At 41.5% G+C, this 19,832-nt stretch overlaps 1 protein-coding gene across 1 annotated transcript in view; it reads right to left on the reverse strand.

Annotated features, from left to right (window-relative positions):
• KCNMA1 (potassium calcium-activated channel subfamily M alpha 1) overlaps positions 1–19,832 on the reverse strand; it is a 997,979-nt gene that overhangs the window by 67,322 nt on the left and 910,825 nt on the right. Inside the window, exons 23-24 of the mRNA XM_019555536.1 lie at positions 7,144–7,257; positions 1,208–1,338 (exon numbers count right to left, since the gene is read on the reverse strand). Of these exons, the coding sequence (XP_019411081.1) occupies positions 1,208–1,338; positions 7,144–7,257 (245 nt within the window). The remainder of the gene's footprint in view (positions 1–1,207; positions 1,339–7,143; positions 7,258–19,832) is intronic.

A 19,832-nucleotide genomic window follows, 5' to 3' on the forward strand; every position in this document is an offset into this window, starting at 1 on the left:
ATACATGTAAAAACACCCTTAGTGCTGCCTGGTGCCTAAATAGCACAGTATAGAATACTCTTAGGTTGTTTAGTTTCATAATCCTATGTTGCAAATTTGGCTTCCTAGCAGAAAGTTGTACCATCTCTCACTCACTGGAACATGTGGGGAAGGAAAGGCTTTATTTGTATACCTAAATTACTTTAAAAAGTGGCCTCTGAAGGCCCTCCAGAAGTGTGAGGAATTCACAGGCTCTTGAGAAGTCCCATTCCCATGGATTGCCAGGCCAGGTGTCCAGACTGGAGCTGTACAGTCAGTTTGGTGAAACTTTGTTTACACATGTAGCTTTACGTACAATGACAAATCTCCCCCAAACATGGAAGCCTTTCATTGCTGCCTGCTTCTATGAACAACCAACCTCTTTACAAACTGCTGAATAAATTAGAAGATGTCAAATAGTAAGATGCTGTTCTGTCAGTGGGGAACATGAACATGATAATTTCATTACAGGTAATGGACTATATCATGGGTACTTAACCCCTAGCCCATGGGCCAGATCCAGACCTCAGTACCATGCCATTCAGCCCATGGGGCTCCCCAGGGGGCCAGAAATGTGGTGCCAAGGGAGTGATGGCACTTCTCCCCTGCTACAAAATATCCAGACCAATGGGGAGTCCTGGGCCCTGGATGCTGTATTGGGCACCTTATCCCGATGTGCAGGGCCAGATTTGGGGGGGGGGGGAGCATCAGGCCCTGGTGACCAGTCTGGCACATGCAGGTGGGAGGTGACAGGGCTTGGCCCCAGGACCTGATCCAGCTTGCAGACAGACCCCACACCACTCATCTAGCCCACAGGGTCAAAAGGTTTACCACCACTGGTAACAGTGAACAGTGGTTTAGAGCACCCAGACTGACGAAGCTGATGGAGTCCTGAGTTTCCTGGGTGGGTGCTTGACCTTTTCCAAAAATACATCCTCCGTGATTGGGCATTCAAAATCATTTGGCACTTTAACAGACTGGCCAATATATCTATCTTATTGTATGGGATAAATGAATCATTATAGAGTCTCTGCCCAACTGAAGTAATTAAGGTGCAATGCTTTGGCATTGCTTGCTCCAGAGGAAAGTATCTTCTCCATCAGTCTGCCTGGTATCTTCAAAAGACTCAAACTCAGCTCTGTCTTGTACATTGTGTGGGAAAGAACAAAAAGGGCTTGGATATGCTTACTGCACTCATGAGAGAATCCAGTACGCTGACAGCAAATGCAGTTCCACACGCAAATGGCTGTGTGAGATACAGTTCTGTGTCAGGGTCGTCGTCATCATCTTGGTCCAAAAACTGAACATTTGAATCATTTACTGAAAATAAGAATACAAAAGAAAAAAAATAAGGGGCTTACTTGCCAGCAACATGTGACCTTATATATTACACAACCAGAAAGAAAAAAGAAACAGCATGTGTCTCAAAACACAGACTTGTGTCTTTCACGTCACTGAAAATGAAATCAAAATCGATGTGAAAATGGCTATTTAAAAATCTGCAAATCCTTATTTTTCTTGTATAGAAGGTGAAAATCCCTGTGCTGTAAAAGGGAGTTTCTTGGCATCATTCTCTTGCACTCACAAAGAGATCCTTATAGCTTTGTTGTGGTACTGTTATGAGAGAACAAAGCCAGGTTCACTTTGTGAAATACACCTTGTCTGTGAAATATTGGTTCAAGTCAAAGGCATCTGGTTAAATGTGATGCCCTGATTCTTTCTCCTGTAAGTTGATTAACTGCAGTCATAGTTCCAAAGAGGGAAGCTCTCAGTTTAGTGCGTCTCAAGTTAAATGGGAGAATGATATTTGGTGGTACTAGCAACTCTTCTTCAGGAGCAACTTTCATCCACATGGCTTCAGCAGCTTCATCATTGCCCTAACCACAAATGCTATTTCATTCAGTGAATGAAAATCTCTGCACTAGGTTGCTTGGCAAAGAAAGACAGTACATGTTCACTATTTAGGTTATGTCTACACTACTAAAAATGGCCACTCTATAGCCATAAATCTCAAGATCCTGCACACTAACCATTCATGTAAAATGCCTTATCTCGCCTTCCCTCAAATCACAGCAGTTATAAAAAACATAAAAGGATAGGGCTGTAGAGGGCCTCAGGAAGTCGTCCAGTCTACCTTCTGCTCATGGCAAAATCATCCCTGTCTAAACCAGATACGTGTTTGGCATATCTGCTCTTAAAAACTTCCAAAGATTAACATTCTACAACCCTTCTAGGTAATTTTCTCTAACATCAGAAATTTTCCCATAGTCAGAAATTATTTCAAGAACCCAACTTAAATTTCCCCTGCCTCAGTTTAAGACCATTGCCAGTTCTCCTCTCTTTATAAGCACCCTTCATGTATTTGAAGATTTATCAAATCTACCTCCTGCCACTCCAATCTTCTCTTCTACAGACTAAATAATACCAGGTCTTCCAATCTTTTCTCATAAATCACGTTTCCTAAATTTTTAATAACTTCTTTGAGTTTCTGCTGGATTCTTTCTTATCTCTCCACATGTCTCTTGAAATATAGTTCAAATGAAGGCTAGCTGATGTTTTAAGGGCTCACCAGTGCAGGGGCTAAGGTAGAGCTGCCTCTAGTGTGTCAGTCCCTACAATGAGTTTAGTACTTACCTGAGTAAACAGGTGTAAACAAAGTCCGCTAATGGCAATCCCACTGACGTTTGATCCTTCTGGACCCTACTTCCTATCCCACCTGCCTGTAACTGGAGCCATGTATAGAATTAGAAATATGTAGTGGATAGATTGATTGAAGTAGTAGAAGGACTCCACTTGTTGGACGGTAATGTGAAGCTTTCTTGAGCTGACCTCTTTAGAAATCAATCTGCCAATGACTTCCTCTCCTCTTATTCTTCATATAGGCAATCATCATATGCTAACGTAAATGGGAAATGGTGTTTTGTATGGTTCTTGTTAGCTGAGGGCAACCATTGGGATCAGGCCGAAATAAAAGTATAATATGAATCTGTAGATATTTTGTTGATGATTAGTGCTCATCTCCCTCCCTCTACCTCATACAAACAGTTCATACCTTGTTAGACATCTTATCAAGTGTATAACTGATTACATTTTTTATTTCCATATTAGTACTCCTCAACACAAATGCATAGACTGCTTCCTTGTGTTACTAATATGCCTTTTAGTTTATTAAAAAGAACAAATTAATATTAATTTCCATTCAAGGATGGTAAATTATCAGCTCTGCAGCAACTGCTACTGCAAATCTTCAGCTCTTTGTGTATCGCATGTGTATTACTTACAGTGTGAAATTCTATTAATCTTTGGGTGCATCTACATGTGCAATTAATGGGCCTGAATTTTCTCTGCAGAAAGTTCAGGCTCATTAAAGCACTCCTGGAGGCATGTGTAGACATAAGCCCATGTTGGAAGCAAATTGCACCCAACATGAACAGCCCAGTTTAGGGTTGTTCCTGCCCTGCTCTTCCCCCCTGCAGCAGCCAGGGGGCTTCCAGGCTCCCCTGAGTGCTAGCCCCTCACTGTCCCAACTTTGGGGGCAGCCCCAATCTGGTGGGGAGGGGTTCCCAGCTTGGCAGGCAGCTCCGTACCAGCTGCAGGGAGATTGAGACCTGATCTGATCTCCACAGTGCTGAGAGAGCTGTCCTGGTTGCTGGGAAGCTGTTTCCCAGCCACATGGAGATCAGATCACATCCTGATCTCCATGTGGCTAGAAGGCAGGATCCCACTAAGCCAGCATAGCTCACCCTGCCCCCTGTGGCCCCCTGCTGCCTAGGCTGACTGGAAGCAATTTGCATTAGTTTAACGTGCTGATTTCTAGTACATATATTTACAGGTAATCTATTGTGCAGTAACTGCTGCACACATGGAGATGGTGCCACTTTACTGTACGCGAGTTTAGTCTACTGTGTAGTAAAGCATCTTGTGTATTAAACACACCCCATATATATCAAAGCAGCAGCTTTCTAGTAACCTACCTGGTCATTTTTTACCTTCAGTTTGTGCCTTGGACACATAAGCCTACACATGCAGTAGGGATACAAATTAGCTGCATGCGAACACAACCACGTGTGTATGCACATAACCCAGGTATACCTGAACTTAAAATAAGTCCCAGAAAAAAAATGGTGGGAGAAGGTTCTCCCATAATTTAGCTCCCAATATTTAAATAGTTAGAGCATTCATCCCTCAAGCTAAATACCTTGGTTCTGAGTCCCCTTCATCTAGAGGGAATTAGAACCTGAACATCTCTGGTTTTTCAGGGCAAAGCTTCAACCACAATGGCACAAGTCACATATTATTCAGAACTCTCTCTAGTGCTGTTTGTATTGGGTAAAATATCTAAAAGCAGGTTAGTGTGGAAGCTTATGCTCCAATGGGAGAGGACTCAAACTTTTCCAGGCTTGAACCTATGCCAGTGCAGCAGCCATCTAATTGAGCCACATATCCTTTACCTTGCACTTTCTCCTGGTCCCACATACCTCCCTCTCTTGGCTGCCCAGGGGAACAGTTTCAAAAGAAGGACTGGAGAGCATTCAAACTGTTGCCTAATGTGTGGCCTAGCATGTAGTATGCTACTTTACAAAACCAGGGAAATGCAGGTTCAAATCCCCCACTGGATAAGAGAGGAGCTTAATCTTAGGCTCTGGCTTCTTGGGTGAGTGCTGTAACCATTCAATTATTTAGACTAAAACATTGGAGGCAACTTGTCTTCCTTCTTTCACAGTCATATATTCATTGTCTCCTGCATCACTAATAAGATGCAGGTACATATGCACGAGGGTTACACGTGCATAACTTACCATGCACTCCTGATGTATATGTCCATGATACAGGAGAAACAGAATTTTTGTCCATCTGTGTGTGACATTTATATAATTTAAATGCTACCACTTAGAAATCCATGGGTTAATAGAATCCATCCTTAGTCTCTTAAGCTTAATGACAGAAGCCAAGGATGTGGTGTACAGCTAAAAATTCAGCCTCAGTTCCTCTGAGGCCAATGAGAGAATTGCCATTATCATTCAGTGACAATGGATTTTGGCCCCACTCTCTTCCATAACTGTACCTGCTGCTTGAACTACCTTCTTTGGACTTAAAAGCACATTTAAACAGCCTATGTGCTACCATACTTTTTATTAAAGGTTCTCAAAATGCTTAATCCTCACTACAGCCTTTTTGCAGGCATTAGTAGCGTGATTTTACACATAATGTAAATTGAGGTATGCTGGTTGCAACAAAACCAAAAACGTACTGTAACTCAGTAGCAGAGATTGAACTAGAACCTTCAAGTCCTAATGACCTACCAACCAGCCAACCCTCCTTGTCCTGTTGTAACCATTCCAAATGAATGTCTCTCAACACTCATGTATATGGAACATGGTTACTACATGAGGGGCAGATACATTTTATCCTTGTAAATAGCTCCATCTACAATAATATTATCATTGTGAAAGAGGCATTAATTTATTCTCAGGCTCCTACAGCCAAACACAATTTGAAAGCCTGCTGTACCATTTCAAAATATACTTTTTAAATGTTACGCCTTCATTTAATTTGTCAGTGAGGAGTGGTACTATTGACAGTAGCATTGTTTTCTTGTTTATATCTGATGGATTTGTAAGACTAATACCTTTGACATTGGCTTGCTAGAGGTACATGGTGCCAGCTTCCAAGGTATACCAAATATTATGTGAATTCCACAAGTGCAATTTTAGCCTCAGTATCTTTATCCTGATGCAAGTCAGTCTGCTATGCTTTCTATGAAAGGTCTCTAGGCTAGAAGGGGGTAGGTTTGAATGTGCAGCACTAAACCACAGGAAACGCTAATCAAACACTTCTCTCAATCCCTTGTGAAATGTTACTTCATTGAGAGAGTAGGGCAGAAACTGAGCTGCTTTTACAGCTTCAGAACCTGAGCTTCTAAGAAAAGGCCTCCCCCAAAACAAACAAACAAACAGCCCAAGGTAAGGTACAATACTGGGGTTGCTTTTTTGAAATCTTTCATTTCTTCTTTGACTTCCTGTGAGAGCTGTTAAGACATGTCAGTCAAATTGACAATAGGCTGAAATAAAAAAAAGAGAGAGGGGGGAGAGAGGGGCAACCAAAGAAAATGAATCAGTGAGAAGGTGCTATGAAAACAGCCGGCAGGTCAGACGAGTGTGATCAAAGGTTTACTGATGCTGCGTGAAAAAAAAATCATTAAGAAAGGCCAGAACAAGACAGTCAATTTCAACCAGAACCACAAATAAAACACATTCAAAGCGGTGCCATGAGGGTAGCCCCTCTGATACAGCCAGACAAATAAAGAAAAAAGCCGATGACAGTAGAAACAACACCACCACTAAACCAACAAAGGAAAACAGTGATGTGAAGGAAAAAGGCACTTCTTACCCAGTTCAGTTATCATTAGAATGTGGGTTCCACTGTTTTTTTCCTGACTGATTGAAACCAAAGGCAGAAGTTTGCCAGGCTTAGCTAATGAGTAAAGTAGTTAGGGGGAAAAAGAAAGTACAGAAGAGAATAAAGTAAGGGAAAAAAGACAGGTAAGGCTCCAAGAACACAAAACTGAAACATAAAAGGACAAAGGACCACAAATCAAGTTGGCATCTGCCATGAACAACAGAACAGTTTCTGCACTTCATGTCACAGTACTCAACAACATAAATATCCACAGGGAAAGCAGTAATCGAATCCCAGTTATGGTCATCCCATTGTCAAGGATACTGGGTTTACTATTATATAAACCTAGATTACACCAAATTAAGTGGTTTTAAATTGTGAAGAATAGCCTCTTACCATTGCATAAAGATAGTGGAAGTCTGCTTGCATCTTATGCAACTTTTTAAAAGATTGCCTAAGAGCAATAGCTCAAAACCAGCATCTTGTTTGACATATTGCAGGTTCAAGAAAATGCAAGTGAAAACCCATAGGAAAGACCTACATAAAGATCAGCTATTCATCAGAAAGAAAAGTGTCCCCTAATATTTCCTGGGCAAGAATCATTCAAAACAATTAACTAAAGGTGTCATAGGCTACAGAACAGGTAACTCTCCCAAGTCTTGCCTGAAAGTGAATGGGAAAATATACAGGAAAACACATTAAAAGATATGTCTTTGTTTTGCTTACCTAGCTCTGTTATAATAGGGATGTTGATTCCTGTTGTGATGGAGGGCTGACGTAACAGGCCATGGACTGGACTATTGTCTGGAGATGACCTATCCATCCCTGGTGGTGTAAACCCTATGGGAGACATGTTATAAAGAAATTATAAGGTAACAAACTGCAAGACCAGAAAAAGAACGAGTCCTTTCAGACTGACCAAGTGACAGAAACATGTATTGCAGGAATTTTGTATTAGAATGTAATCATCAGAATAATAACAGTAGAAATAATCCAGAAAATATTTGACAGCACTTTCATCGTACCTTCCTATAAACATGGTTAATTTACTATGCTCAACTCATGAAATGGCAGATTTTGTCTTGAAACCACTAAAGCTTGCAATGCAAAATGTGTACATTGAAAATAACATCCAAAGTCATTTTATTTTGAGGATTTTGTTTTCTTATGCATATTTCAAAGACCCCTAACTTTAAGCATCTTTCTGAAGTCTCAACCAACATTTTAAGGCTTTAAAAAATCATTATTGAACACTTTTAGTAGTTTGTGGATCTACTTACTAATATTTAGGGTTGACCTAAACAGAGTGCTGAGAGACATAATCACATTTTATAAATAGTTCCCAAAAATAGGTTTGGGTATTTGACCAGTCAAATAAAGTTTAGTCAATTCACTGGTAAAACATTGATCAAAAATTGTCAAAAAATGCCAATAGGTCCAAATAATACACAGAAAAAGCACAAATGTTCCATTAAGAAATGGGTCAAACAACAATGAAAATCATAGTAGTTTTTTTGTAAAATTGCTATAATCTTTAGTCAAAAAACATGCAGTCAATTGATTGCCTTGACAACTCTAGCAAAAACATTATGAACTGCAGTGAGTACTCAATTTCCACTCAAACATTTCAGAACCAACATGGTCCTTGTGAGAGCCGGCATCCTGAAAATAACAGGATTTAAGGAACCCCTAGTTTAAATTCAGTGAAGTGGGGTAGAGAGAGATAGAGAGATACTTCCATACAACAGTATGTTGGGGCACAATATGGACAATATGTAGATTGGGAGAAGAACCACCTCCTGGGAAACTGAAGAGATCATCTTGCACACACAAGTTCCATCTTTATACTATGTGCATGGTTCCATCCAATTTCCTACTGGAAAATCCCACCAGTGAGTAATTTTTAACCTTACCATTTTTCAGAAATTTCTCAGGCAAACTATTTTCTTAGGATGGAGTCAGAGCTTAAGTAAGGAATCATTTAATTACTGATTTATACAAAAACTCAACCTAGAGTTGGCCTGGTACTTCTTAATAACGATTTATATCCCATGACCCCTCCCCCCCCCAAAAAAAAATAGTAGGGAGGATTGGAATGTCCCTTTTACATCATCCTGAAAGAAGTGGAAATGAAACACAAAGTTGGTGTGAGGGCTTCACTTCTCCCATGCTGCAGCTGTTTTTTTCTTTGAGCAAGAACTTGTCCACTAAAAATAGGAATGATGCCAAACTAATTACATTATCAGCTGCTGAGTGGCCGTTACGTACTAGGCCAAATTCTTGCCAAATTCTTGGACCTCACATCTGAGAAGAGAAGACAGATTTCAATCATTTGTCATTACGCACCTGACCTAGGTTTGACTGCTCCATATGCTACCTTTGAGATGTATGGAGTTAAAGATATTCTACTGACTTCTCACAGCATGAAAACTGGCCCAGTGGGCTAATTCATTTATACGTGCATCTGCTATCAGTTCTGAAATGAGCTGATACAATAGTATCCACTACTCTGTCTTCAGTTTGGATGATACCAATTAAACTAAATGATAAAAGAAATCCCTATATGATTTTTTTTATAACACTTTGTAATCTGATGTCAGTTCCTTACTTAGATTTCACCTCCCCATCACTTTCTTCATAGTAGTAATTACCACTTAGAAATTTGGATTTAAATAAAATTAAATATAAAATGCATTAATTCTGGACTCCCCGCCCCCATTTCCATCCTGCTGTTTATTGGCAATATGATTTGATTTTTTTAAATCTCATAGTGAGTGCTTTGTGCCCAAACTTGTAAAGTCCTGGCTTTAGATGGCAGTGGATCGTAACCTACCTGGAGCATTTGCCTAAGATTGTATAGTACCACTCATAACATCCTTTAGACTGAACTAATAGAACTGACACACTTAGAAACCTAGACCTTTTATGTGTACATCAAGATCTACAAGACTGATGGTAGCCTATATATATATATAGAACAAAGAGGATGTCTATGTCCAACTGCTACACAGGCCTTTGTCTAGCCTATATAATCTTCCAGAGACTATACCTTGAACTCTCCCTTCACAATTTTGAGAATGTTTGTAACTGCTTGAAGCCTGTGAGAGCTTGAAGTCAATGGAAAGGAAAAAGATAGGGATTTGGTGTGTGATGTCTATGAACCTATATGAACACAGAGTTCTTGGGAGCAGGTGCAAGGGCAGACTATATCAAGGAACATTACTTAGCATTTATTGGAATCCATTCTCCCAAGCCAACATGGAAAAAGTGGATTGAACACCCAGAGACATAACAGGGTGTCCCCATCCCTAGGGTAGCTGAGAGACACCAAGAAGAGCATGTAGTGATTACAGTGGCACAATCAGTCATGAGTGTGGTTGCAGCTATTTTTATGCTCTTTCCTGTGCCCGTCGCCAGTCAGTTACAGACATCCTGTAGGCACTTACCTCATCATTACCACAACCAAGGCAAAAGTGCAAGTGACATTTATCAGGGAAGGCAGAAACAAAACTAGCAAGGCTCATTATGAGAGACCTGAGACCTAACCACTTGCACAGGCTATTAGTAGATGATACAGATAATTAATTAACCTTTTGTATGCTGTACATGTAGAAGAATTATAATCAGTGAACTATTAACCTCCTGTAGTTTATGCTATGGACTTACAATAACTTACGTTACTGTAAAGCATTAGCAAGGAGGTGCCAAACTAGACTGTGAAGTCAATAAGAGGTCCTAATATGCACCTTTCCCAAACCAATGGGTAACTGGCTCAAAATGATTTCCCAGAGTCTCAAAAAAACAAACAAACCCAAGACTGAAATATTAAACTGCCCAATTAGTAGAAAGAGCCTACAATGGCAAAGGTGTCATAGGTTATGTGAGCAAGGAAAGGAAAACCTCCTAAGCATGAACATTGGATTTGCTAACAATTAGGACGAAGGGAATGTGAATAATAAGTTCTGAAGTCATGCACTAAGTCAGCCCCTTGCCATATCTGGGAGGAAAGCGGGGTTATGTACAACATTTGGGGATTTTAAATGTAATACTAATGATTTCAGAATGTGGATTCACAAGCTTTCATTCCCACCCTTTTTATCAGTCTTAAGCATGGACCCTTGGATTCAAGCTGTACTAGCAATTCTTTAGAAAGCCACCTCCTCCCCCCACCAACTTTGAAAACAGTTGGCTGATTTCTTATAGGAGAAGAGTCTTGGCTAACAAGGGGCTTTGGTTTACTTGATCCAGATGTCAAAGGGGCAGGAATGTTATTTCTGCAGAAGAAGAAGCTGAAGTAGGAATGTTCTTTATGGAAGTTATATGCTATCACATATAATATGTTGGAGAGCACATTGTGATAACACCAGATCTTGTGACACAACATCCAAACACAAGCGGTGTGAGAAAGCAATAGAATAGCATATGTAGTAAGTCCTTCTTTTTGCATATTCTTGTAAAAATGTATTTAGCAGACATGCCAGAATCTGACAAAGCCACAGCATGAGTGCTTCTGCTGTGGCCTCAAACCTACAACCTCTGGCCTGTCCACTATACACTTTAGCACCCATACCACTCCAGCCTCCTGACTAGCTTAGTGTTAGGTCAAACATTAAGATAGCCAGGTCCTCTGTACAGTGAATTAAAGTGCCAGGTACAAGTCTTACAGAGCCTGCAACTTATCTGAGGATAGTGAAAACTACCCTGGTTCCATGAAGAATAGTAATGACACCATGTACCACTGCTGTTCAGACTATTCTCAGAGGCCTTGCTTCATTCTTTTCTCCAGAATCGTCTCTACCCATTGTGACACTGCCTTCACTTTGCCTATTGTCCTGATGGCTACAAGCAAAATGTGTGACCCAGTGGCCAGGGACAGAAATGACACATTACAACCGATGTAAGTGATCAGAAACTGGTTCAAATCTGGAACACAACAGAAGTTTAGTGTACATAAACTGCTTTCAAAATGGCTAAAACCAGTTTAACATAAACCTAGATGGATGTAGTATTAGACTTAATTGATTGAGGTTAGAATGGTTTATCAAACATCTGCCCCAGATCCCCTCCAAGTTCAAGTTAACTCAAAGTCTTCCAGGATGTTTTACACCTCCCTGGAAACCGCCCGCTTGCAGGGTGGGCAGACCCGAGCAGGGAGGCGTGCTCTAGTGCTCCCCAGCTTGTGGCCTGGGCCACTGCAGGCATGTAGTTCAATTTCTGGAATCAAAAGTGGATATCTGTTCATTTGCTTATTGGCTCAACCTATGCAGCTTAGACTAACCTGCAAAGATTAAATTGATTCATCCTCAGGCTTTTTGAGTGTTTATACTTAGCCAGTGTGACATGCCTCTCAGTTCTATACTTCTGCCCTGTTCAACCTACAAGGCTATTTGTAGCCACCTCCAATTCTTCACAGAGTTGTCTTCCTTGCATGGTATTAAAGGATTGAAGTAAATGTGGTATTTCTGTTAGATGCAGACTTACCAGGAGCTCTGTAATTGCTGGATACATGCATAGTGCATTCTGTATGAAAGGCGGAAAGCATATTAAAGGTGTTTTTCTTTTCTCCCTTGAAAAGTAATTTCGTACCTTGATATTTTTTCTGGTTTTGGAATCTTTGAGAAATAGACAATACTTTGATTTGTTTCCTTGATCACACATTATTAGGATCAGCAATAGAGATCTGATTGGAATCCTCTACTTAAACAGGGAACAATTGTGTAAGCAAAAAAGAAAATCAGAAAAGGAAAAGTCAGAAAAATCAGGGATATTTTATGCGTGTGTCCAGTAGGCAATCAGACCATTCATCCAACTCTGCGAACCAATTCTGTTTGTAGCCTGCCTCCCAAACAGTAATATAAATTAAGAAAGAAAGATAGAAAGAAACAAACTCCCAAACTGTTTTATCAGAAATTTCATTTAAAGATATGGAAAACTACAACTGACAGCTGTGCAGATTCAGTGAATGTGACATTTTTGACTTTCTTCAAGTTGACAAGTAAACACCTTAAATCGGTAATGCTATATACATAATACATGGCCTGTATTTTGACATCCATCATCAAATGCTGACTTGAGAAAACACAGGTTTGTACGTCAAGGAATAGCACCCATAAAAAGCAGAGAGAAATTCAGGTCACAGAGTATTAGGAAATCTCTATTTCATTACAGACCCAGAAACAAGCTCAGGCATCAAATTTAAGATCCATTTTCAGGTGCAAAAAAATTCAATTTTTTCACATGAAGCCTTCCTTTAAAATGCCATGCTTTCCTCACAATATTTTTTCATATTCCATTTTCTCCTTCAATCTACAAACCTTGCTCAGAAACCAAGAAAAAAAGAGGCCAGATTGAGATAGTGATCTTCCTAACCACAGTGGTGCCCTTGCCCAATATATAGCCAGAGAAGCATGAGCTACATTCATAAAATAGAATTAGCAATGAAGGTGAAATGCATATCACTGACTGCCTGTCTAGTATGCACACCGGCCCAGCCTCTGGCTTCTCTACTTTACATTCCACCCAGGAAGAGCACACACCAACTGCTGAAACTTCCTGAGCCTGATGAAGGGTTTGGGAACCCAAAAGCTTGTTTAAAAATGGTTTTCCAACTATTGAAGTTTGTCTAATAAAATATATCAGATTCACCCAAAGAACCTTGTCTGAATATAGCCTGTGAAAAGCTTGAGAACACATGGCTTGACTGAATGAACAGGATGGCATTTGCAAGGATGAAAATGCCTTCTCCACAAGAAGGAATCAGGCTGCAGATCAACTGTGCAACAGGTTCATGGTAGTTACAACATCCAAAAGGAACCAGAGCCTACCTTGCTTATGCATCTGGCAATGGTTAAGTGACCTACTGACTGTGTTCCTGCTGTGCCAATAGAACAGAGGAGTACTGCTTCTTCACTGCAGAGAGAGCACCCTAGTGGTCCTTGTAGCTAGCTTCTTCTTTTCAGCATGCATCCCTCTGAGCCACAAAAATTCTGCTCTGCTCCTGTCTGCCCCACATGCATGGTAGTGTGCTATTGAGCATACTTTAGATAAAAACACAGCAAACATTTAGCAGTACAGAGAAAACATAAGGGAGAAGGCTGTAAGGCAACCAGGAATAGAGCAGAACTTTTGTGGCTTAGAGGGCTGAAGGCTGAAAAGAAGATAGCCACCGAGACCACTAAGGAGAAGCCCTGGTTGGCATACAGAGAAAGGGAAAAAGGACGAGACTCCTACAATTGCCAGTTGCCCTGCCCCAGGGGCATGGACCTAAGAACCCATTGCAACCTAAGAACCCATTGCAGCCAAAGGGCAGACAGCTGGCAGGGTTGATGGGACTAATAAGAAATCTCTGTGCTTAAGCCAGGTGCTAGGTCTGGCCAGCCAGAAAAGGAGGGGCTTGTGAGAATAAAAGCCTTGCTCCCTGCCTAAAGAAGGTAGTTTAGCCCCATCTGGGAAGGCTGCAGAACTTGTAGGCAGGCCACAACACAGTATCTGAAGGCACAGTAAGGGGGCCTCTGTTTTCCCCCTCACTCTGATTTGGCCCAGAAGGATGAAGATTTAAGTTCATGTTGTTTTTGGTGTTGTGAGTACCAGAAGGGCAGTACTTTTGTTGTGGTTAGGCAAGCATGAATTTGAGTTCCTGTAAGGTGAAGCTTAGAGGATGGCGAAGCTTTACTGTCAGTGCCCATTGTGTGGTTGGGGGGAAGAAAGCCATTAACCCCCTTGAGGCTAGGGGATCCAGAACATAGACTATGGGGGTTTAAATCCCAACCAAACAACTGCTACAAAGAAGTTGAGGCTAAAATAAGGTGGCCTAGGGCTGAAGATAGCAGCCAAAGTAGGCCAAGATAGGGTTGTTTTGGCCCAAAGGGTATTCCCCTCCCTGTACCAAGCCAAGGCTTAGGACTCTTCCTGTAGGTGTTCCAACAGGGTGTGGCATGCAAGACATTTGGCAGCAGCATGGAAGAACAGGCATCAGGGCAGACTAGCTGGCTGATGGATGTTGCTATAGCCTGGTAGGGCTAGGTCTGTCACAGCAGCAGAATAAACAAATTTACCCTGATTGCCAACTCTAATGGGCAATGTCTTGCTTGTTGGTAAAGTACTATGCAAGCCTATGACACTAAACAATAATACCCCAGTAAAACATGCAAGATACAGAAAGAGAGTTCCCCTACCCCACCCAAAGCAGAGACAGAGTAAGAAAGAATACTCTTACAATGAGACTACATACTTTGCCTACTGTTAGCTGATAACACTCATAAAGATTCCACTCAACTCAATGGAATGCTAGACTGAACCTGTTATTCTCCAAAGTACAGTCACTTGGGCATACCTGGGAAGTGCATTGGTAGGCATGCAGCTGCTCACACCAAGGTGTGTGTGTGGGGGAACTGTTTCAGCCACTCAGTTTATAAACTTAACTTCAGCACCTCCATGTAGTCTGAGTTTTAGTCTGACCACAACACCTGGAAACCCTGAGTTTTAGTCTCTTTTCTGACCAACTCTTGCCAGCCTGGACTCAAAAAATGCAACTCTCCCCCTCTAATGGAGAGAACAGGTGTGTAGAATGGGACAAAGCTGTCATCTTGTCTGCTTGATCCTGATGCAAATTTAATCATCTGCAGGGGATGCTATAGTTTATGCATGGGTGGTTGATGACCCTCCATATGCCCTTACAAAGCCTGGGGAGGCCTTAAATGGAGAAAGTAATGGGTACGCTGTTATTTTTGTCACCTGATAATCAGAACTGCTCTACTCTAATTTCTCTGTGGCTACTAGCTATTGTAAACTTCGTAGATGTTGAATAGGAAGGTTTGGGATTCACACACTGCGAAGCTCAGACTTGCCACACTGGGGGAAACCCCAGCTGATGCAGTGTTTGTCTTTAAAACAAAACAACAGGACCTGGAGTGGAATTTCAATACTGTTTTAAGTGGTGATGTCTACAAACACAATGTTTATTTTGTTTGAACTATTTTCTGCTTGACACCTAGTCAAACTTGGGTTTATTATTATTTCATACACACTGTAAGAGCTCTTTCTCAGTTTGCATGGACATGACACTGTGTTTCTGAACTTTCAGTCTGGTCTGCTTTCAGAATGTAGTGTGCAGACACCAAGTTTGATAGGCTTCCTCAATTGTCAGAAGTCTTTCCTGCAAAACAACTTATGCTATCTACCCAAAGTCAGATCAAGCCACATTCACTCACAGCTTGAAACAAAACTAAAAAATTCACAAGGACTGTAGTTTTCATAGAAAATCAGGGTGGAAAGGGCCTCAGAAGATGATCTAGTCCAACCCCCCTGCTCAAACTCGGACTACCCCCAACTATATCATCCTAGCCAAGGCGTTGTCTACCTTGGTCTTAAAAATCTCCAAGGAAGGAGATTCCATCACCTCTCTGGATAACCTGCTTTACTACCCTCAATTGTAGAAGTTTCCTAATATCTAACCTAAATTTCCCTTGCTGAAACTTGAGGCCTTTGCTCCTTGTTCTGTTATCTTCCACCACTGAAAACAGCCTAACTCCATCTTCTCTGGAACCTTCCTTCAGGTAGCTGAAGGCTGCTGTTATATTCCTTCCCCACTCATTTTTTTCTTTTCTTTTCTGAATAAGCCTAGTTTCCTCAGCCTCTCCTCATAAGTCATATTCCCCAGCCTCCTAACCATTTTCACTGCCCTCTTCTTGACTCTGTCCAATTTGTCTACATCCTTTTGCTAGTGGGGGGCCCAAAATTGGATACAGTACTCCAAATGTGGCTTCACCAGTGCAGAATAAAGGGGAATGATCACTTTTCTCAATCTGCTGGCTGTTGGGCAAGTTTTCCTGAGCTATGCTTTGAAGCTCTCTGCTTGATATATATCCTTCATCCGTCTTCCCCTTTCCCCTTGTTTAATAGAAACAAAATGCAGTCATTAAGTTATGGTACACTTCAGGTAATGTCTATGGGGAACATTCTCTCTGGCAAACATAAGCAATATTCACGCAGCACGCTCTATGGAGAGAAAGATAATTTTACTGAAATTGTTTTCCTTTTTACCAGAAAGGATCCTAAAGTGAAAGCTCACACTTTGTTGATTCTTCCTCCAGATTTCTCAGTACTACAGCAATTTCAGAAGGTTCTAATCAAACGTTTGTCTAGGTCACTGAATTCCTTTGCCTTAGAATTTTCTTTAAAGCTGATAAAGCTAAGGTGGATTTATATGTCCTAATAGGCAGCACAGCATTCTTGCTTCATGTGCATCTGTCACTGGAACACAGAATGTACTTCAAGAGTCCTAATCAGTGTCTTCCTATTCAGTCCCTAGAGTCTAAGGTAACTAGGAAATGTTCCTGCAATAAAAACAACAAAAACAAAAGAAAAAAAAAACCTGAGATTTTTTTTAAGAGGCTTTGCAGTGCATCAAGAGAAGTAAACAGACAAAACCAATGGAAGTCACTAATAGAATGCCTGATCCTTCCACCATCTTGCTGCCTTCTAGTGACCCATGCTGGAAGAGTAGGGGCTCAGTTTTGATTTGTCAAATGCATGGAAAATGCCTAATACAAGGCACTGTCAGTTCACATTGTCTGTATAATGCAGAACATGAGATTGATAATAGCATCAGAAGAGCAAGTTGCCAAACTATCTGGAACATGTTTTAATAGCAAAATGGTCTTATGGACACTTCTGTCAGCATTCCAGTCTCATGACTCATCTCCTCTATCATTTCCAAGGAAACAACTTCTTCGTGTTAACTTTAACTGCTGGAAAAGCATCAAATTCAGGTATGCTATCTTCAACAAATGACATGTTTCCTGTCTTATGTTCTTCACTTTATTTCTGTACTATGTGTTTGGTTACCTCTTCTCTCTCAGAACTATGGTATCCATTGCTGATACATAGGGAGTGCCCCAGTCAGCAAGAGGTGGCTGGGAAACTCCCCAACCCTCCGCCTTGTTGGCAACCTGGTGCACTCGGGAGGCACCAGTCGCCACTGATGGTATCTGCATATACATCCCTAAAGTTTCCAGCCCTCCTCTTTCTGGCCATTTCTCTCCTCTTAGGGGGTCTGTTTCCTCTGTTTTAGTAAATCCAGTCCCTTCATCACCTCTGCGCAAAAGATACTGGGTTGATCCTAGCTACTCTCAAATGCATTTAGGCTTTTGTGCCATGAAGAACCTCAAGAGCTGTAGAAGTAGTTGAAAACAAGGTTGTGCAAGTGCCATATACCATTTAGCTCTCCTTGGGCATGTCTACATGTGCACTTTAATATGCATTCAAGAATTGCAAAAAAACTGTAGGTGTCTATACACATGCTCCAGTGTATGGAGGGGGCACTCTAATTAGAGTGGCACTGAAAGCTGCTCTAATTAAAACACCTCAAGTCACACATTTTCAACATCATTTGAACTTTAGTTAAAGTGCCCCCACCACCATTTTGAAACATAGGGATTGTGGTGGGACAGTAGAGGGTGTTCCTGCACTGAGCCCACCCATCTCACTGCACCCAAACACCTTCCAGGCTCTAAGTGTCAACCTGGGGGGGCCGCACATCTGGCTGATCCCCTTCTTGGAGCATACCCGCTAGCCTGGGGGTAATGTTACCGCCACCCAGGGTCTGGAGTGATCATACCTCTGTGCCCCCTGGGAAACACAGGTCTAGTAGCCCTTGAGGGTACTCAACCCACTTCAAGAACTTGGGGTGCTTCCCTCAGTCTGAAGCACAAATAGTGGTCTCCCTTAGACAGCCGAATCATGGTAAGCCCAGGACATAATCTAGACCCATTCCCAATAAGTCTGCCATGCTAGGTACAAAGGAGAATTTTATTGGTTACAAGGAGTAGGTTTGGAATAGGGTACTGGGTAAAGCATTATCAGAGAAATCCCATCGAGCAAACTGGCATAGCTGGGTAGCCTTTGATCATGCATCTCAGTTACTGCAAGCTACATATCTAGTTAGATCTCAGGGAACTTACTCACGAGTAACATCCAGAGGCAGGTGGAGATTCCTTCTGGAGGCAAGCAGTTCATTGATCATGAGTTTCAAGAGAGAGGGCAAGTTTCAGATGGTACAGCTGTTCTCTGAGTTTTCACCATGGCTCCTACCCCTCGTTTTGCGCAGTCCTTAACTTATATAGAACTTATAACATCATTTACCTAGTCCAATGGAGGCCAGCACCTGTTGGCTGCCAGCCAACCAATTTGAAATGCATCTCTGGTTCCTGGGTAGACTGGCACGGTCTCTAGCCCCCTCCCAGCGAGGCTGGCATTGCTTAGAACAATAGGGAGTATAAGCCCCTCACCCAGGTATGTGATGCCAGTCATGTAAGCAGAGGTACCAGGTTTCCCCCCTCCCTCAGAGATGTATCCAGCTCAGGGTCACATGAAGAGATGGGGTAGAGGAGTGACCATGGTAACCAAATTGTCAGGTAGCAAGAGTTTTGGAGAGAGACAGGGATGGTATTCTGCCACAGGGATACTGAATACATGTGATACAGAGACTGCTGGAGCACACTAATTAGCATGTTCCAGCAGACTCTATTAATACAGTCTGCTCCAACACGTGCTAATTAGCATGAGTCAGAGTAGGGGTCTCTCACATGTATAGGTGCTCTGTGCTCTTTAGCTAGTGAGCATTAAAATACACTAATTTGCGTTTTTCTTGTACTTCACAATGGGAGGTACTAGATTTAATGTGCATTATCTAAAGTGTGTTAATAAACGTGTAGATTCACTCCTTGTGTCAGCATGAATACAAGAACCCAAAATACTTCATATAGTGTAGGCTGATTACATTACTATGAGAAATTTCAGTCTCTGCTTTTTCAACCTTAATGTTGCAGCTATAGCTTCTCTAAGCTGTTCCCATTCTCTATTTAATATATGCTGAGCCTTCTTAGATCAGTATCCTGTTTCTGCTACTCTAAACACTAAGGGTTTAATTTTTATGGGTATAAATGTAGTAGCATGTATATAAGTATGCAGATTTGCAACTCTAATGCTTAAAAAATACCTGGGGTCAACTTTTAGGAATGACGGTATAATCAGGCCCAACAGCATGTTGTATTCTATCAGCTCTCTAGCAACTCAACTTTTTGGCAGGTTAGCACTATTGGCTTAGAAATGGTATTTAAAAGGTTTGCTTCTGGGAATTGTCTTACAGGTATATGTATATGTATAATAATGGTTTAAGATGGGCAGCAGGGGTTAACTGATTTCTAAAGAACCTGGGTCTCACACACACAATTTCTCATGGCCCTGAAAGCAGACAGGCTGTCTAACACAACAAGGCCAACAGATGGACACACAGCCTAAGAATTGAAGGGGCATGCCATAACATGAGATCACAGCCTTCAAGGCAGACTGGCATAGGCAACTGGTAGGGGGTGCACCTGCCCCCCTGACAGCTGACACTGATGCTGTCAGTAGGG

This window comes from Crocodylus porosus, unplaced genomic scaffold (genome assembly GCF_001723895.1).
Source record: "Crocodylus porosus isolate Cpor-Errol unplaced genomic scaffold, CroPor_comp1, whole genome shotgun sequence".
In the NCBI taxonomy this organism is placed as follows: domain Eukaryota; kingdom Metazoa; phylum Chordata; order Crocodylia; family Crocodylidae; genus Crocodylus; species Crocodylus porosus.